A 20200-nucleotide genomic window follows, 5' to 3' on the forward strand; every position below is an offset into this window, starting at 1 on the left:
ACTCTCTACAATTGGTGGCCTGAGGCCAGAGAGAAAGATATCACAGCACTGCCGAACTGAAGGACGAAAAAGGACAGTAGTCTACAGGTTCTGGCCTTTAGGGTCTTCAGCTGGGAGGTGTGGTTGACGGTAGTGGTTGACCCCATGGGATGAATTATGCCCACCTGGCCCAGTTTGGGCCAACCCAGGTGTACTGCCAACCTAGGTGTACCACCTACCTGGCTCAGGGGCCTGAATTTGGACCGTGCCCCTTTGACATCCCTGCTTCTCGCTACCTAAGAGTATGTCAGTCTGCAACAATGACAAAGCCCTAAGGGAGACTGCCTTTCCCTGGACTGGTTAGGGGAATAGGGGGTCCTCCACTTTCCAATGTACTCTCCCAAGAGTAAGACCATTCACATTCCTGGTTCATGTTCAGAGGAATTCACTGGAGACTTAATCCACATGGGGACCCTGCAAAGGGATTTTGGACTTATCTGTAGCCTCTTGCAAACCTAGAGTTCAGAATTTAAGCTCTACTATGGTCAGAAAAAGTAAAAAAATAAATAAAAAGAAAACCATAACTGAGCTTCACAGGAGCACATAGTCTCATTTCTCTCTTGTGAATCAACTAGTATGTTTGAATTGAACCACTAGTCTTTTTGTTTTAAATCATTTTATTGGAGGCCCATCCATCGTGTCAAGCACATTTGTACATATGTTGCCATCATCATTTCCCAAACATTTTCTTTCTACTTGAGCCCTTGGTATCAGCGTCTCATCTTTCCCCTCCTTCTCCCACCCTCCCCCATGAACTCTTTATAAGTTATAAATTATTGTTATTTTTTCATCTCTTACATCGACTGATATCTTCATTCACCCACTTTTCTGTTGCCCATGTTTCTGGGAGGGGGTTACATGCATATCATTGTGATTGACCCGCTAGTCTAGCACCTCATCCACAGCACTATTAGGGCTCTCTCTCTCTCTCTCTCTCTCTCTCTCTCTGACACACACACACACACACACACACACACACACACACACACACAGTCTCTCTTTATATAGATAGATGATGAGGTCGTTAGTTTATTGTGGCAACCTGGCGGATAAACACATGTGGGGTTAATTGAAAGGCAGAGGGATAAATGGATCGGTGGACTTGCCTTTCAAGCTCTTAGGTCTCTTGCTTTGTGATGGTCGGACCAGGGTGCAGCTGTCTTAGCCAGTTCCCTGCTTCAGCTGTCAAGGCTCACTTCCTGCATGACATCCCTGAGGAGAAGCCTCATGGACCTACCCCGTTGCAGCCCTGGGGGCTGGAGCAGCTGTGCGGAGACCCCTGCCAGCGCTGAGAAGCTGACACATTCATGGATTCGGCTTTCCTCCTGCAGCCGGCATCATAGTGTGTGTTTTGTGAGATGGAGGGGGACTTTGTGGACTGGTGTTGGACATATGGGTTGATGTTGGACTTGTGGGTTTGGGCAGCACTGAGTTGGGATGTTTTCTTGATGTGCACTTACCCTTTGTATAAAACTCTCTCTTATACATAAGTTTCTGTGGATTTGTTTCTCTAAAGTACACAGACTAGCACAGACAGTGTGCACAAACCAGAAACTTTTAATCCAGTTTGTTCCTTTTAACCGTAGATTTTATGAAATCTAAATGAAGATCAAAGATGTATGATGAAAATTTAGCATGTGAATTGAGATGACAGGAGAAAGATGAGGCTTTCTGCTCCTGTAAAGATTTATAGCTTCAGAAATTCAAAATTCAAAGAAATTCAAAGCCTCTGTCCTTTATGGTCATTATAAGTTGTACTTGACTAAATGGCAGTGAGTTGTGTGTGAGTTAAGTATAAGAGATAAACTGAATTTTAGTGACTTGGTATGAATATATATATATATATCACATTAGCAATATATCGTCTTTTAAACTATTTTTTAATCAACTCTTTGTAGTCCCTTCATATATTATATTAATTACATGTTAAAACTGTATTAGAACCTCTTGACTCAACCTGAATTTCTTCTACGCTTAAATATTTCTCACTTGTTCCATGACAGATATTTTTCTCTGGCTTTCTAATTATTGCTGGTGGTCTTTTCTTTCTTTCTTGTTATTTTTCAGTTTTAGCTTTATATTATTATTATTTCTTCTATTTAATTTTTTACATTGTTTCTGTTAGGTTTCCTGGTTTATGAAGTGTAGATACATAGAGACAATACCTGATGCGATGGTTTTATTTGGGGTGGGGGCAGGGTTTGGGGAGGGTGAGGGAGATTGGGGAGCAAATAATGACTGTGGGAGGGGTAAGGAAGCACTAGAACTGATTGTGATATTGTGTACACAATTCTTTTTTTTTTAATCATTTTATTGGGGGAATCGTACAATTCTTATCACAATCCATCCATCCATCCATCCATTGTGTCAAGAACAGATGTGCATTTGTTGCCATCATCATTCTCAACACATTTGCCTTCTACTTGAGCCCTTAATATCTTCTGCTCCACAATTCTTTTTAAAGGTCACTTAACCATAGAAGTGTATGATGTGTGAATTTTAAATCAAGAAAGCTACTAAAAATAAGATAAAGAAAGAAACCAAAGTTGACCGATGGCTATCGTGGGAGGGGGAGGAAGAGTTTGGGCTTAGGAGGCACTAAATAAATGGTGGCAAAATGATTTGGAAAAGGTTATCAATCATGGTTGCACCACACGAAGAGTATAATCAATGGCATGGAATTGTACATGTCGAAGTTGTTGAATTTGAAAGTTTTGTTGTGTAGATTTTTGCCATAATTTTAAAAAGTAATCACACTAATAACAATGAGTGCAAAGAAGAAAAGGTTCTAAAATTGATTGTGATCATGATTTTACCACTCTTCTTGATATGCTTGAACTACGGAATTATGTGATATGTGGATGAAGTGCCAATAAGATCGTTAAAAAACTATAGTAGATATATTGGGTTAAATATACAAGGGGTATATATTGGGCATTTTATTTTTATTTTTTTATATGGGGTATGTTAGATAGATTAAATAAAATATACAAGGGGGCTTCAAAAGTTCAAGGATAATTCCATTTTCTATTAACTCAATTTTTCATGAACTATTTGAAGCCCCCCTTGTATTATTTAAATCAATTTGACTTGTTTCTTTCTTTCTTTTTTTTTTTTTTCACAAGAGAAAAGCTTGTAGTTAGTTCAGGGATCCTTTGCTGGCCCTTAGGTGCGTTTTCCAGTTCAGTCTGTTGGGGCACCACGCCCTGGCCCCAAAGTCCACTTTCAGCATTCCCTAGGGACCTTGCCACTCCATTCCCTGGCTGTTCCGCTGCACTCCCCCAGTGATTTGCCTCGGTGTGGTGGGATCAGGTCAGGTGCAATTCCCACACTGTGTCTCCGGTGCAGTCCCCTGTATCGCCCTCAGTCACTGATTGGCATCATTTCTCATAGTGGGGCCAGCCATGTTGTTCTCTCTGTGGACTGGCTGCTCTACTCAGCAACATCATCCTCATGGCCTGGTGGGCCAGGCTGTGCTCCACTCTCTTCTCCTGCCCCTTCATCTGCTCCCGTGTGCTCTGATCAGATATGTTCATCTCCTGGAGCTGCAGAGTCAATGTCGTCCTTTGGAACAAATTCTTTTCTGGGGACTTGTTTCTTTTCACTGTTTAAATGCAAACACTGAATTTTTAAAATTACATAAGTTGTCCACATTATATTTCTCCTGGACAGGTCTGAAGCAAACTAAATAGAATTCTGCTCAGGACAATGAAACCATCGGTTCTCAGCCCTGTGGTCATGAACCCTTGGTGGCATAATGGTTACCTGCTGGGCTGTTCATCGCAAGCTAGGAACTACCAGCTGCTTCCTGGGAGAAAAATGGGGTTTTCTACTCCAGTCTCTGAAACTGACAGGGGAAGTTCTACCCTATCCTAAAGGGTCACTATGAATTGGAATGGACTTGAGGGCATTGGGTTTGTTTTTTTGGTTATTGTGAAGATTATATCAGTTAATATGTGGAGCACACATAGAAACACAGGAATCAGCAAGAGCTATGTAAGAATGACTTGTTGTGGCTTGAGACTGTGACTTTATTTGAAATTAGGGTCCCTGCAGACTTCACTATCTCTCAATGCCATTTTTCCACAAACTTTTTGAAGCTTTCTCACATAATAGTTGAGTTCATAAGGTATCAAAAATGCAAAACAAAACAAAACATCCAAATCCACAGCCATCAGGTATATTCCATTCACACCAGGATTATAGGAGAGAATAAAACTTGCTAATAGTTTCCCAAATATTTACAGGAACAGACTGCTTGTCAATTTGACAAAATAAATTATGTACCAGCCTGTGTGACCATGAGGTGTGGAAGGGATCAGGTATCAGGCATCATCGGAACCAAAAATCTTACCATAGTGAATTAGGGGGTAGTGCGGGGTGGAGACCCAAAGCCCATTTGTAGGCCACAGGATATCCCCTTACAGAAGGGTCTCAGGGAGAAGACGAGTCAATCAGGGTGCAAAGTAGCAAAGATGAAAAATACAACTTTCCTCTAGTTCCTAAATGCTTCCTCCTCCATTCCCCCTCCCCCCCACTATCATGATCCCAATTCTACCTTGCAAGTCTGGCTAGACCAGAGGATGTACACTAGTACAGACAGAAACTAGAAACACAGGGAATCCAGGGCGGATGATCCCTTCAGGACCAGTAGTGTGAGTGCGATACCGGAAGCATAGAGGGAGGGTGGGTTGGAAAGGGGGGACCGATTACAAGGATCTACATGTGACCTCCTCCCTGGGGGACGGACAACAGAAGAGGGGGTGAAGGGAGATGTCGGACAGGGCAAGATATGACAAAATAATAATTTATAAATTATCAAGGGCTCTTGAGGGAGTGGGGAACAGGGAGGGAAGGGGAAAATGAGGACCTGATGCCAGGGGCTAAGTGGAGAGCAAATGTTTGAGAATGATGAGTGCAATGAATGTACAAATGTGCTTTACACGATGGATGTATGGATTGTGATGAGTTGTATGAACCCCTAATAAAACGATTTTTAAAAAGAAAGAAAAGAAAGAACAGCACACACAGCAGGGAAGGGCTGTGTGAGAATGTAGGGAGGGGCTAGAGTTCTGCAGATGGCCATTCACATGGTTTAGAAAGACGTTCCTTTTGAGCTGTGTCAGTGACTACATGAGCCTGGCACTGCGTGCAGTTCTTACCGTGTCAGGTGCCACTGAGTTGGTTCCACACCACAGCAACCGTAGGCAAAACAGTGGGTTACACTGACCGATGCTGCCATCCTTGCCATTGTTCTTCTGTCTGAGCCCACTGTGGCAACCAGTGTGTCAATCCATCTCGCCGGGGCCTTATTCTCTGCTGCCCCTCTGCTTTAGCAAGCATGATGCCCTTCTTCAGGGACTGGTCTCCCCTGATCACAAGTCCTGATTTCGTAAGATGGAAGTCTCATAAATCCTTGCCTGTGAGGTGCACTCTGGCCGTATGTCTTCCAAGATTTTTCAGCCTTTTGGCAGTCCATGGTACTTTTCAGTATTTCTCTCCGGCACCACAATTCAAATACATGGGATTTTCTTCCATCTTCTTAATTCAACGTCCACCTTCCACATGCCGATGAGGCTGTTGAAAATACCAGGGCTTGGGTCAGGCGCCCTTTCCTCCGCAAAGTAACACGTTTTATTTTTCAACACTTGAAAGAGATCTAGATTACACGGTACATCATTAGATTACCGAATGCAATGTATCTGCTTCTTGGTTTAGGATAAAGGGATTGTAGTCAACAAAGGAAGAACATTATGTCTGGACGAGCGGACAAGACTTGATTTTACTTCATTGCTCAATCAGTGAATCACGAAGAAATGGCTGGTAACCAACAGCGGACAGATCCTGCCAGGAAAGCCCAGAAGGCACTGCGTCCCTACCCATAATTCTCCGTGGCGGCTGCGCAGTCCTCAGGTGCTCCCCCACTTCCGGCCTCGCACCAGCAAAGCGGAAGCCGTTCTCTCCCGCAGGGCCGCCATGCTGCTTGTACCTTCTGGGCGCGTTGCTTTGGACAGCCCCTGGCATGGCATCATCGGCAACTGGAGCTTGGAGGGATACCACCCAAAGGCCTTCGACCTCGTGCTCTTGATTTTCTACTTTCTGGGCGTCCTGGTCTTGGGGCTGTGGGTGAGTCCCAGCCCACAGGGGTGGGTGGGCCAGGTCACCCACCTGGACAACCAGCCCTTTTCTTCCCAACTTTCAGCACCTTGGATACCTTTCCACTGCCTAGACCCAGCTGCGTTTTACGTCCTCCTTCTATACAAGGGCATATACAGTGGGGACATGAGGACTGGTGTCACCTTGTCCCCCAACGAACCCCCCCCAGCCCACTTGGTTCCTATTCATAGCAAAATATGGTGCCGTTTGAGCCCATTGTTATGACCACTGCATCATTCCATCTTCTCTTGTTCCTTGACCTCCCACTTCTCCCAGCATGATGCCTTTCTCCAGGGACTGGTCTCACATGGCAACATGCCTAAAGTGGGTGAGAAGAAGCCTCACGCTCCTCCTTTATAAAGAGCATTCTGGCACGCATCCAAGACATTTGTTCTTCTGGTAGTCCACAGTACTTTCAATATTTGCCAACACTGTAATTCAAATGCATCAGGTCTTCTCCAGTCTTCCGTGTTCCTTGTGCCATTGTCACCTGCATAGGAGGTGATTGAAAATACCATGGCTTAGTCACTCGGGCACGCCTTAGTTCTCAAAGTGCTCTTGCTCTTCAACACTTTGATGAGGAGTTGTGTGACAAGTTTGTCCACTGCGATATGTCTTTGGTTTCTTGACTACTGGTTTTGTATATATGCTTTTAATTGTGTGGAGGAATGTCCTTCCTATTTCCATGTTGTTGAGTGTTTTTATGTTTTCACAGTCACCTTTTCTGCATCAGTCGTTATGGTCGTTTGATTCTTTTCCTTTGTTTTATTTATGTGGTGGATTATCTAGATTGTTTTCCTACGTTGAACTTTCCTGTATGAATCCCAGCTCGTCATGATGTACTATTTTATTTACTTATTTTTGATAGTTTGTTGTATTCTGTTGGCTAGCATTTTGTTGGGAATTTTTGTGTCTATGTTCATGAAGGATATTGGCCTATTTTCTTTTTTAGTAGTATCTCTACCTGGTGTTGGTATCAGGGCCGGGTTTGTTCCTTAGGGTGAATTTGAAAGTAATCATTTTCGATGTTCTTGAATAGTTTGAGTAGAACGGATGTCAGCTTTTCTCTGAATGTTTGGTAGAAATCACTGGTGATGTCATTTGGGCCAGAACTTTTTCTTCTTGTTGGGAATTTTTCAATGACTTGTTCAATTTCTTCTTTGATGCTCAAAACCGAAAGCAAACTCACTTCCACTGAGTTGATTCCAACTCATATCGACCCTACAGGACTGAGTAGAATGCCCCCCCCCTTGGATTTCAAGGTTTAAAATCTTTACAAGAGTAGACAACCTCATCTTTCTCCCATAGAGCAGCTAGTGGCTTTGAATCACTTGCCTGGTCGCTAGCAGCTCACTTTCTTTTTGTGATGGGGCTGTTCAAAATCTCAACTCCAGTCTGTATTAGTATAGGTACGTAGTGTGTTTACAGACATTTGCCCATTTCATCCAGGTTCTCAAATTAGTTGGAGTATAGTTCTTCATGCTATTGTTATTATCCTTATTTCCTTGGTTTTCTGCTGTTATGTCATTCATTTCATTTCTTATTTTTTCTGTTTGCATCATCATCTTTATTTGATTTCCCAGCGGCCTGTTGATTTTATTAATCTTTTAAAAGAACCAATTACTAGTCTTGTGGCTTCTTTCTATTAGTTTTCTCTCCCCCTTCCTGTTTCATTTATTTCCACTGGTTCTGGAAGAAGCCCTTGCCTTTCTAGGTGTGGCTGGGGAAGGCACCCATCTGTTCTGGTTTTGAGACAGTGAAAAGCATGTGCCTGCAGACTCGGGGGTGGTGTGCACCAATCCAGAAAGACCTACTCTGGCTCTAGGTGAAGTGGGGACTGTGAAATGGAGGTGTCAAAAATGACTGAGTGGGTGAGGGTGAGAGCTGCTTATGCCTCTGTTCACTCAGAGGTTGTAGTGACCAAGGAGAGGCTCAAAGAGGATTGTATCATTCTGGTCGCCTGCCACTGGTCTTTACACTTGTGCTGGTTCTCCTGGGTGAGCGGAGCTGACCGTCAGTCCATGAACCCACCAGGATACTGCCTGCCAAAGTTCAGAATAGCTGGGCTGTGTCGGGGACAGCTAACAATTCACCCATCTGCCTCCCCTGTTCTGTCTTCTCTCCCGTCACTTTTGCCCAGCTTATGCTCCTAGTCAGTATTCAATCTAGTTCTTGATCCTTACCTCTGATGCTCAGGGTTCCAGGATTTCTATCCATATTTGTTTTATTTGGTTTCTTGTGTCATTGCAGTGGAGGAGGGTCTGGGTAGCACGTGTGCCTAATTTGTCCTGTTGCTGGTTCTTTCTTAAGAGAAAGTGGGTTACTCTGAGTGAATTGTTCTTAGACTGTTTTGTAAATTTTTTTAAATGTTTGTCTTCAGAGCAATGAAACTATTCTGTATGATACTAGAATGATGGGCACATGACATGAAGCATGTGTCGAAATCCACAGGATTGCCCAACCCAAAGAGTGACCCCAATGTAAACAATGGACTTAAGTTAGTAATAGCCTGTTGGTACTACAGGCTCATCAGCTATAACCAACATACTCCAGGGAGGCAAGGAATTAATCATTGGAAACACAATATGCAGGGCAGATGGGATGCGTGGGAAGTCTCTGTATTTTGTGCACATTTCCCCCCCATAAACCTAAAAATTCTTTTTTTTTAATTAAGTCTACTGAAAAACTCATTCCCACACTCACCCTCCAATATTGTTGATGTCTTCCATAGGAAAGGTCGGCTGTGCACATAGTATGCCCTCAAGATATATTTCCTCAACTGGATTTGGAAAGTTACTTCTTTGGTTTAAGACTTTATGATGTAAACAGCCCCACCGTAAAAATGCTGATAGCCGAGGCAGTGGTAGTAAGTTAGCTCTTATCTGGGAAATCATTTCTGTCAAGCTGTGCTCATCCTGGGGTCCTGTCGCAGGTGGTGGTGTTGGTTGGCTCTGACTCATGGCCACTTGACACATAGCAGAGGGACACTGCCTGCTCAGCACCATCTTCTAGCACTGAAGTGGTCCATGCTCTGTTGTGACCCATGGGTTTCCACTGGCTGGTTCTCAGGAATCGATTTTCCAGGCTTTCTATCCTAATCTGGAAGTTTCATTGGAAGTGGCCCTGCTGCTATATGAAACACCATTAGCATAGCTTCTAGCATTGAAGTACCTCACACACAAGTCCCTGCAGTATGACCAACTAATCCATGGGTGGCGGCAGTGGGTGGGTGTGTTGTCAGGTGCCGTTGAGCCCGCTTCAACTCACGATGACTTTACTTAAAACAGAACAAAACAACACCCAGCCCTGCTCCATCCTCACAATTGTTGCTGTGTTTGAGCCCACTACTGCAGCCATGGTGTCAATGCATCTCAGTAAGAGTCTTCCTCTTCTTCGCTGACCCTCTACTTTGCCAAGCTTGATGTCCTTCTACATGGATGAGGTCATGCTAATCTGACACAATCCAGAAAAATCCCCAAGGTCTTGACTTTGGCCACTGGAGGGTCTGGGAATCAGAGTTAGGAACTTGGAGTCAAGGGGACATGAATGCATTGGCGGGCGCCATCATAATGGACTGTGACTGCTTTCCTGGAAGAAGAGATTGAGCCATCCCTGACTGATCCGTCCCTGACCCACTTCTCCCCCAGACTTTCCCAGAGAGCAGGTCACTGGTTAACTCTCTGGGAAAATAAAATAACATTATTTAACAAGAATACATTGACCTCATGAGTTCTTCTAACTGGAAGAGGTACCGTCTCGAGCCATGCAGGCTTGGAGCTTGTAACTCAGGATGTACGGACTTTTCTTACTACAAAGAAGGGAGGAGCGTTGGCTTGGGGTATCTGATAAGGAGTCCTCGTGGTGTTCAGCATTGAACAGCTAATGAGAAGATTGGCGACTTGAATCCACCAGCCTCCACCGGACCAAGATGAAGGGGTCTGCTTCTGTAAAGATTTACAGCATGGAAACCCTCTTGAGACAGTTGTGTTCTGTGCTAGAGTGTCACTAGGCGTCAGAATCACCCCCACGGTGGAGGATTTGTGTGGCTTATGATGACGTCCCCACAAATGACAGCCTGGTGTCTCTGGAGCACTTGGTGGTATCTTCTCTTCTCTTTCAGATACTGCTGAAAAGCAATCGTTCGACAGTCCAAGACTTCTTCCTGGCCGGCCGGAAGCTCTCATGGTGGTCGGTGAGTGTTATGCTCTGCATGTTCATGAACTTAGCTGTCTGAGATGCAAAAGGACCCAGAGTTACGAAGTTGGCAATGTTGCATCATGAGAGTTCTCTCTTAACTCTTAAGTCGTGTCTTATCATAGAAAGTCTCTATTGAACACATTTTAATTTACTACTTGCCAGGTACCCAGTGTGTACAAGCCACTGCTCTAGGGTCCAGGGTGAGAGGTGAAATTGGTCGCCCTGCCCTCCGGAAGTGCACGTTTAGCATGGTAGTCAGACATAAGTTGTGTTAAATAGTGCCCTGGCCGGTCAGCAGGGAACACAGGGTTGCTTCAAGGTGGGCGTAGTGCAAGGCCGGGAAGAGCTTACAGAGGTGGACTGCTTGAGCAGGGGTCGAGAGACTGAGGGTTTGACAGGTAGGTGAGGTGAGAGAGTCTTTCAACATGGATATTCGGCCCAGCATCGTGGAGGATTGTGGGCAGCAAGGGCATTTGAATACCGATTTGGCCTCTTCACTTGTTATGTCTGTTAAGACTATCTTGGGCCAGTTTCGGTACATTTGTGTCCATTTAAGAAACTGTCCAGTTCATCTAGTTATCCCGTTTGTTGCCTTAAGAGTTGTTTATAATAGTCTGTCATCATTATGTTTATTTCTACTCGGCCAACTATAATTTCCTCTTGTTTTGTAATTTGTAGTTATTTGCATAGCTTCTCTCTTTTTGGTCAGTCTCACTAAAGCTTTGTCTATTTTCTAAGTGATCTTTTCAAAGAACTACCTTCTGGTTTGTTTTTTTTTTCTCTCTATTTTTCTGTTTCTGGTTTGGATCTATTTCGGCTCTTCCCTTTCTGCTGGTACGTGTAGGCTGACGTAACACTTCTAGTATTACCAAGTTAGCTTGTGGATCTGAGAACTACCTTCTTTTTTCACTGAGGCATTGGTGGCTGTAAGCTTCCCTCTGGCTACCACCTCGGCTGTTTTCCAGAAGTTTTGATGTGGCCTGCTTTTGTTTCCATTTGACTCTAGGAATTTTGTGAATCTCTTCATTTTTTTCCGGACCCATTCTTCGTTTTCAATAGCATTGTTTAATTTCCACAGGTTGATGTGTCTTACGGTTATTTTTGTTGTTCTTGTTTCTAGTTTCGCTCTATTGTGGTCAATTCTATCTTTTGTGATTTCAAGTTTTTAGAACCTAAAGAGGCCTGTTTTGTAACAGTAACCTATCCTGGAGAATGACCCACAGGCACTAGGTTGGAATGTATTTTGTGCTGTGTTGGTCTGTTTTTGTCTGGTGGGTCTATAGGTCTGGTTTTCAGTGTCATTTAGTTTCTTTGTCTTCTTGTTTATCTTCTAGCTGTTTTGTCTAATGAATGTGGCATCTCAACGGGACAGATGAGAAACACACACAAACATGGATGGGTAGGAACACATGAGACAAATACATTAAAAACCCCAAGAATGCCAAGGATTTCCAGCAGCTTCTAGAAAACTAAAAAGGATGAAGGAGGACTCCACCCGAAATTAACTGTGAGAAAATAAATTTCTGTTCCTCACAGTCACCCCCATGTTGGTATCTTCTTATACCAGCACTAGCAAACTAAGACACTTAGTATGAATGTGCATTAAAAAGAAAAAAAACAGATAAGAACTCAGATATGTATTCTTTGATTTTTCAGATGGGTGCTTCTCTTTATGCTTCAAATGTTAGCAGCAACTACATTTTGGGCCTGGCTGGGGTGGGAGCATCGTCAGGGATTGCTGTTGTGTCCTTTGAGTGGAATGTAAGTAATATCTTTTCGCAGAAACTAACCTCAAGTTTAGGAGCCCTGGTGGGGTAGTGGGCTGCTAACCATAAGATCAGTAGTTCGAAACTACCAACTCTCCAATAAAGAAAGATGGGGATTTTTATTCCCATAAAGAGTGACCGGCTCTGAAACACACAGGGGCAGTTCTCCCTGTCCTATGGGTCGCTCCGAGTCAGTGTTGACTTAAAGGCAGTGAGTTTGGATTTTGCTTTTAACCTCCAGCTTTAATATGGTCTAAATAAAACTCACAAGCATAAAACTTTGTTTTGGCTTTGGGTAAATAGTAAAGATTTCTTGAGAAATGATTGGAGAAAGGGGAAAATCGTTGATTTCTCAGCATTGTGCTGGTCTTATCTCCTTAGTAAATTGATGAGGAGACGAGGCCATTTTCATTCCAAGGGTCAAGGGAAGAGAGTGTACAAAGAACTTGTCAGCAAGGGAAGAGATGGTGTTGACCTTAAATTACATGTATGTGCATATACAGTTGGCCTCTTGCAATAGATGAGGGGGCACGCAAATAGGGCATTTGGAGTTCGTTCCACCAGGTCAAGTTTTCTATTTAGAGCAGTGGTTCTCAACCTTCCTCAAGCCGCGGCCCTTTAATACAGTTCCTCATGTGGTGGTGACCCCCCCAACCATAAAATTATTTTTGTTGCTACTTCAACACTGTCCTTTTCCTACTGCTATGAATCGGACGACCCTGTGAAAGGGTCACTCAGCCCCAAAGGGGTTGTGACCCACAGGTTGAGAACCACTGATTTAGAGGTTCTGAAAAAATTGCCTAACAAAAAAAGCCCTGCCCTGATTTGTGGCTGACAGGGGACTGGTTTTGCCACCACGACAATACACCTGCTCACGCAGCCATCTCAGTGCGCTATTTTGGGGTAAAAAACAGCGTGCCTCCCACACACCTTACTCACCTGACCTTGCTCTGTGCAACTTCTTTTTGCTTCTGTGAATGAAAAAGAATGAGAAAGGACAGCGATTTGATGTGTAGAAAAGGTAAAGAAAAAATTAGGGAGGTGATTTCAGTCATCCAAACATGAGTTTGAAAAATATTTCCAAGAATGGAATAGCAGGTTTGACCAATGTATTAAGTATCATGGAACATACTTTGAAGGTGATAAGGTTGTCTTATTTAAGAAAGAGCAAGAGAAAAAAATTAAAATTAAATACATAGCTTTGAAAACAAAAACAACCTTTTTGGGGGTACTCCCTCTTATACACCTGACACATCTTAAGAATGTTTATAAAAAATGGAGTTAGAAGATAATGGAATTCTTCCACAGTTTTTGAAATTCCTTCATCTGTGTGGTCTTGTATGAGAAGACTCCATGCTTATTGAGTTTCATCTTTCTTCTTGCCTTCACAAAGTGAAGAATACTTAGAACAGAGACAATTCCAGACTTCCTACACTGCCCGCCCCAATATTTCATTCCCTTGCATCTTTTCTTCTTCACGTATACAACCCCCACCCCATTTCTTTGTAAGCAAGACCCGCACTATCTTTAGTTATTTATTGAATACGGTAAAGTTATTGAATTTTAGTTACGGTGAAATTTTGATATTATTTATTCTCCCTTTTCCCTGAAAGACTTTTGATCCCTCCTCCCCTTTTTTAAGTGTTTGATCTGTCTTTTAAGTTTTATTATAAATCACCTTCATTTATATCTAAAAACAAGCAAACAATAGATACAAAAATGAATGGTGTCATGAGATGCCATTGAGTTGATGTCAACCTTGGTGTAACAGGTGAAACCTTGCCTGGTCCTATGTCACTGGCAGAGTTGTTGCTGTATTTGAGTTCATTGTTGAAGCCATGGTGCTAATCCATTGTGTTCAATATCTTGGTTTTAAAAAATGACTCAAGTAACCCCCTCAAATGAAGAATGCCTCCTCTTTTAGATAAGGTTCGTGTGCCCATTATGGCTAAGTTTGTTAAAATGCTTGGGACTTTTATTTGTAGTGATGTTTATTGAGCTCAAAACGGAAGGTACCTTAGTTTATATCTCATGTAATGTATTGACCTAGACGAGACACTGATTTCATTGTTGTTGTTCTTGGTTTCAGGCTGTACTTCTGCTCTTTGTTGTCGGTTGGGTATTTGTTCCCATTTACGTTAAGGCTGGGGTGAGTATTCTCTAGTCTCTGCACTATATTGTCTTACAGACCCAACACGTGTCCTAAAAACCAGCCTGCATGACAAGTTAAACTTCTCAGACTTTGGGCCCTTTAGACCCTTTCTGAATCCTGAGAAATTCCTGAAGTACATTTGCTTGCCTTGACTAAGCACATGTAGTAATTATGTATTTGGTTTTTTTCTGTCCCTTCCTCAACATTCTACCTCTTAAGCCTGTTAGGGAAAAGAGTTAAAATTTGTATTGAAAAATAAGTTGCAATTGACTCCATGGTAGTAAATTTGGTTTGGAAATAAATGTTAACGATGAGAAAATTCAATATCCTGACGATGTTAATTCTTCAACAATTGGTGCGTACGTGGGACTCAATGCCAAACAAAATCCAAGCAGGGCCTTTGAGAAACATGCCAAGCCATTTCTAAGATGTGCATAGGGGAGCAAAAAGCTGACTTTTTTGAGAGAGTCCGGAATGTCTTTGTGTTCTTGAGGTAGGGAGGATTTTAAAACAAGATATGTAAAATCCAAATATGTGCATGATCCCTCATGTACACATATGTGCATGAGACTTCAGGGAGTCTGGGCGAAAGCGAGCCCAAACCAGAGGTTTCTGCACTGGAAAGAAAGAACTGCCCCTGGTGAGATTTGTGAAGTTACCATACCCTTCACTGAGTGCATTGACAGCCCATGCTAAGTGGTGGAAACCAGAAGCCTTGCCTTTGTGAGGTTCCTGTGTTCAAAACTGAGGTTTGGGAGAACTACTGGCAATTTAGTTGGGGAATCCTAGACACAAGAGAGCCAACAGAGAGCTATTCACCAACTCTGCGCTCAAAGTGTGGGCATGTCTTTGGTTGATTGCCAAACTACACAGGTGCAGAGAAACCACCAGAGGGCCATGTTAAACAGCAGCACCTGGAAGCTGAAACTACAAACAGAAACACTAGCTGATGTACATATGCCTTTGGGTAGGAGAGGGACAGAAGGAGAAAAAAATGTGTGTTTATATATGTATATACACACACACACATATTTTAATACAATATTTTCCCTTGCTGACAAGTTCTTTGTACGCACTCTTCCCATGGCCCTTGGAATGAAAGGGTTCATTTTCATTCTGTTGTACATAGGCTCACTGTGAGTTGGAACTTAGTCAATGGCATCTAATGCCAACAACAGATAGACAGACCATGCTTAAGTAGAAGTCACATCAAGGAAGCTGGTGGGAGATAGGGAGCTAACCCCAAATACAAGGAAAAAGAAATGTCTTGGAACTGATTGTGGGGATGGTCCCACAACTCTTATGAGTGTTGTTGGACTATTGAAACATATGACACGTGGATTGTAGGTCAGTGAGATTGTTAAAAATAACCAGGCTAATTAAAAAAAACAACAACTATCAGATGAATGCAACAAATTTGCCAAATACAAGATGGCACAAGGATTGTGAATAACAAAATCCAAATCCAGAGGCGGGAACGGTATTAAAGCTTAAATTCTGAATAGCCCAGTTTATAGACTGCTCTGGATGACGGTGAAAGCCCACAACCCATTTGCAGGGTCTTCGATGTGGAGTAAGCCTCCAGGGAATCCTCTCTGAATATGGACCAGGCTTTGGAGTGACCTTGTTACCAGACAGAGTGCACTGTGGGGTGGGTTACTGCAGTTGTGATTAGGCTAAAATGTGACACCTTATCATTTGAGCTCGCTTTTGATACCATGTATATTTGTTCCAGTTTTTAATATTCTCTGCTTTACTTTCAGTTGAGGTTTTTTCCCCTTTGTTTTATGCTGTCGTTGTTAGGGTGTTTATTAATTTATTTATTTTGGCTATAATTTTGTATATTTTCCTGTATATGAATTCCAGGATTGGTAAATCAAATAGAGACAGCAACTGGATCGATAGTTTCCCAGGGGCATGGTGAGGGAGATTGGTGGGATATCGGGAGCTAACTAACAGCAACAAGTACAAGGAAAATGAAACATCCTAAAGTTGACGGTAGTGACTCTTTCCAATAGGTTGGAATTATGTGTCAATAAAACTGTTTTTGCAAAATCAGTGGTATCTCAGGATACTAGCTGTGAACCATGAAAGCAAATTAAGAAATCGTTTGATCTACAATGGCATCAGAAATTGTAAAATAAGTTTAGCCAAGTGGGTTTGAGACTTGTACATGGAAAATTACAAAACAGTGCTGAAAGAAATTTTAAATGGTTCAGATAAATGGAAAAACATCCGACACTCTTGGGCTTAAAGCTTTAATATTAAGATGACAGTACTCACCATGAAAATGATCTGCAGATGCAATGAAATCCCTGTTGAAATCCCAACTGCCTTTTTAGCAGTGGTGGGAAAACTGAGCCTAGTATGGAATTTCAAGAGAACTCCCCCACCAAATAGCTAAAACAATCTTGAAAATGAAGATATACCAACAACCACCTGAAAAGATGTTCAGTTATTCACTAGATATGTTAGGCAGGGTTGACTAGAGAAACAAATTTAGTGACACTCATATGTGTGGAAGAGAGAACTGTATATCAAGAAGTAATTCTATATCAAGCAAATCTCCCAGCCTAGTCCGGATCAAGTCTATAAGTCTGATACTACTCCATAAATCCCTCTTCAGACTCACAGAGACGCATGCAAGGATGCATTCAGGATGTAGGAAGATCACAGGTTGGTGGGTTCAAAGTCCTGTGAATCCAGTGGCAGTGGAAACATCACAGGGCTCTGGCAGGTCTCTCAGCATGGCTCATCAGCAGGAAGGTGAAGTCGGGGAGTGGGTGTGTGTGGTTTCCCAGGACTCTTGTTACAAGAAAGCCATGCCCACAAGGAGGCACCCTCAGGTTGTGACATGATTGACAGATTGAACACCACCCCTACACTATTATATATCTTCAAGTTGACATGAAATTATGTAACTACCACATGAGGTAATTGAAAGTCAGAAGCACTGGAGGAAAGTTGTCTTTTCATCAGTGCTACGTCGCTTTCTTCCAGTTCCTAAATGCTTCCTTCCCCCCCCCACCCACTACCATGATCCGAATTCTACCTTGCAAGTCTGGATAGAGCAGAGGATGTACACTGGTGCAGATAGGAGCTGGAGGCACAGGGAATCCAGGGTGGATGATACCTTCAGGACCAGGGTTGTGAGGGGCAATACTGGGAGGGTAGAGGGTGAGTGGGTTGGAAAGAGGGAACAGATTACAAGGATCTACATGTGACCTCCTCCCTGGGGGGTGGACAACAGAAAAGGGGGTGAAGGGAGGTGCTGGATAGGACAAGATATAACAAAATAATAATTTATAAATTATCAAGGGCTCATGAGGGAGGGGGAGGAGGGGGGAAGGGAAAAAGTAGGACTTGATACAAAGGGCTTAAGTGGAGAGCAAATGCTTTGAAAATGATGAGGGCAAAGAATGTACAGATGTGCTTTATACAATTGATATATGTATATGTATGGATTGTGATAAGAGTTGTATGAGTCCCTAATAAAATGCTAAAAAAATGAAAGAAGCACAATGAGAAACCACCTCATACCCATTAGGATGGGGAGAAAGCAATCTGAGAATGTGGGGTTGGCAAGAATATGCAGAAGTTGGAACCTTCATGCATTGCTGGTGGCAATGTAAAGTGGAGCCACTTTAGTGGACAGTTAGCAACTCCTCAGCAATTGCAACATGACCTAGCAGTTCCATTCCTAGGTATATATATATATACCTGAAAGTAAATGTTGATGTAAAATGTGTATACAGGGGTTCACAGCAGCACTACTCCCAATGGCTAAGATGGAAACAAATCCAAATATCCATCAGCCAATGAATGGATCAAAGTAAGTGGTGTCCAACCAACCCACTACCTGGGAATCTGTTCTGACTCATATTGACCCTGTGGGGACAGAGTAGCACCTGTCCTTGGAATTTCTGGCACTACAAATTTCTATGAAAGGAGAGAGCCCCTTCTATCTCCTGTGGAGCTGCAGATGGGTTGGAACCACCAACCTTGTGTTAGCAGCTCTGTGCTTAATTCACTATACCATCAGGGCCATAAAAAAGGACCATGGTACTGAGATATACTGCAACATAGATAAATCTTGGAAACCTAGCCCAAAACAAAGGGCTACACAATGTAGGATTCTGATGAAATGAATTCGCCAGAATAGTTGAACCTAGATTATTGAGTTCAATGGCCTCTACAGGAAAGAAGCCCAAACCATAAAGGAAGCAATTGGATTTCATCAACTGGTGTGTGTGTGTGTGTGTGTGTGTGTGTGTGTGTGTGTCCCTGCTCAGTCTCAGGATACCTTGGAGAAATGCATTGCCCGGTGTTTGAGCACTCATGTCTCCTTAGCACCTGCTCGGACACTGGTCTGGCAGGGTTGGTTGTGCAGGAGGGGGTGACCGCATGTGCCTACCTTGCTCTCACTACTTTCCAGGTCCTCGCCAGGGCACATTTTACTCATTATTTAAATTAATTAGTAAGTGTAAGGCAGCCTGTGAAGCTGAGAACCTAACTGAGAAAGTGAACCCTACACGGTCTTCTGGAATTAAGAACGACACTAAAAGATATGTGGGGGGGAGGAGGGTTAGAAGACAGAAGAGGGCTTCTAGGCAGCCCCCCACGCCAGGTGAGTCTTCATGGAGCAGATAGAGTTTGAGTTAGAAGTGAAAATTGGGCAAGTGAGCAAGAGCAAACGAGCATATTCAGGTCAGAAGGCCACACACTATCCATTCAACCACTAAGCATTCACCAGCTGTGGGCCACTGTACTGTACTGGGGCCAGGACTGTAGTGACCCAAGAGGGCTTGTTCCCTGTGCAGCCTGACATGACAGTAACAGAAATGAACAGCAGTGGGGTACTAGGACCCCCTGGGGGGACTGTGAAGTCAAGTCTTATCTATCTTGAGCATTTCCTGTGTTTGTAGAAAGTGATTTTGCCCTGTTTCACGAAAGTGATTTGTCATCATTAAGCTTGATTTTCGAAGAGCTTGGGGGGGGGGGGGTTGTCCCAAAGATTGCACAAGAAGCTAGACTCCATACTTCCTGGAGCCAGTGGTATTCTTTCTGCTTTTTGATATCTCCCACCTTAGCACATGCCATGCAGTTAGGATCGGTGGCCCTGTCCCTGGTATTCCTGGGCCTTGCCTGCTCACCTTCAAGGGACTGTTGACCCCAACAACTGAGTCTGTGACAATCAGCACTTTGTCAGCCTGGCTTATCCCTGTGGGCCTGCCCCTCCTGGTGGTCATTGAGTGACAGTTACTTCTCTCGTTGCTTCTACAGGTAGTGACGGTGTCAGAATATTTGAAGAAGAGGTTTGGTAGCTGCAGGATCCAGATTTTCTTCTCGATTCTAACTCTATGCCTCTATGCTTTCAATAGGATCTCAGTGAGTTATGTCAAACCCAGCCCAAGTAGGGGGTGGGGGTTGGGGGGAAAGAGAAAGAAAGAAAACACTCAGTAGATAGAACTAGGCTAAATTTACACCAGCCGTTCAACCCTGGGACCCAGGAGTGACTAGTTGGCCTCTGCTATCTATGCAGAAGAGAAAACAATTAGCTGAAGCATCCTTTTCAAAGAATGAAAGACAGTTTCTTCTCTCCTTCTTGAGGCTAGATGGCAGGTACCTTCCTTGACCCCTGAGGTCATCCACATCGTATCACCCTCACTTCCAGGCTTAAAACAAGCCAAGAGTTCCCACCACCTTTACATGAAAACCCAAACTTCCTCTCTATGACTTTAAAGGTTAGCCTGCTCTAATTGGCCACCTCTCTGGCTTTATCACTTCATTCCCTGCCCATCAATCCCTAGCACCTAGCTGCACTGCCTTTCCTACTGCCTCTCAAACACAGCATACTCAGCCCTGTACATTAGCTTTGTCCTCTCCGTCC

At 43.3% G+C, this 20200-nt stretch overlaps 1 protein-coding gene across 1 annotated transcript in view; it reads left to right on the plus strand.

Moving 5' to 3' along the window:
* Positions 1-6015: 6015 nt before the first annotated feature.
* LOC142429645 (solute carrier family 5 member 4-like) overlaps positions 6016-20200 on the plus strand; it is a 39137-nt gene continuing 24952 nt past the window's right edge. Inside the window, exons 1-5 of the mRNA XM_075534671.1 lie at positions 6016-6165; positions 10316-10387; positions 12049-12153; positions 14248-14307; positions 19594-19698. Coding sequence (XP_075390786.1) covers positions 6016-6165; positions 10316-10387; positions 12049-12153; positions 14248-14307; positions 19594-19698 — 492 coding nt within the window. The remainder of the gene's footprint in view (positions 6166-10315; positions 10388-12048; positions 12154-14247; positions 14308-19593; positions 19699-20200) is intronic.

This window comes from Tenrec ecaudatus, chromosome 16 (genome assembly GCF_050624435.1).
Source record: "Tenrec ecaudatus isolate mTenEca1 chromosome 16, mTenEca1.hap1, whole genome shotgun sequence".
NCBI classification, from domain to species: domain Eukaryota; kingdom Metazoa; phylum Chordata; class Mammalia; order Afrosoricida; family Tenrecidae; genus Tenrec; species Tenrec ecaudatus.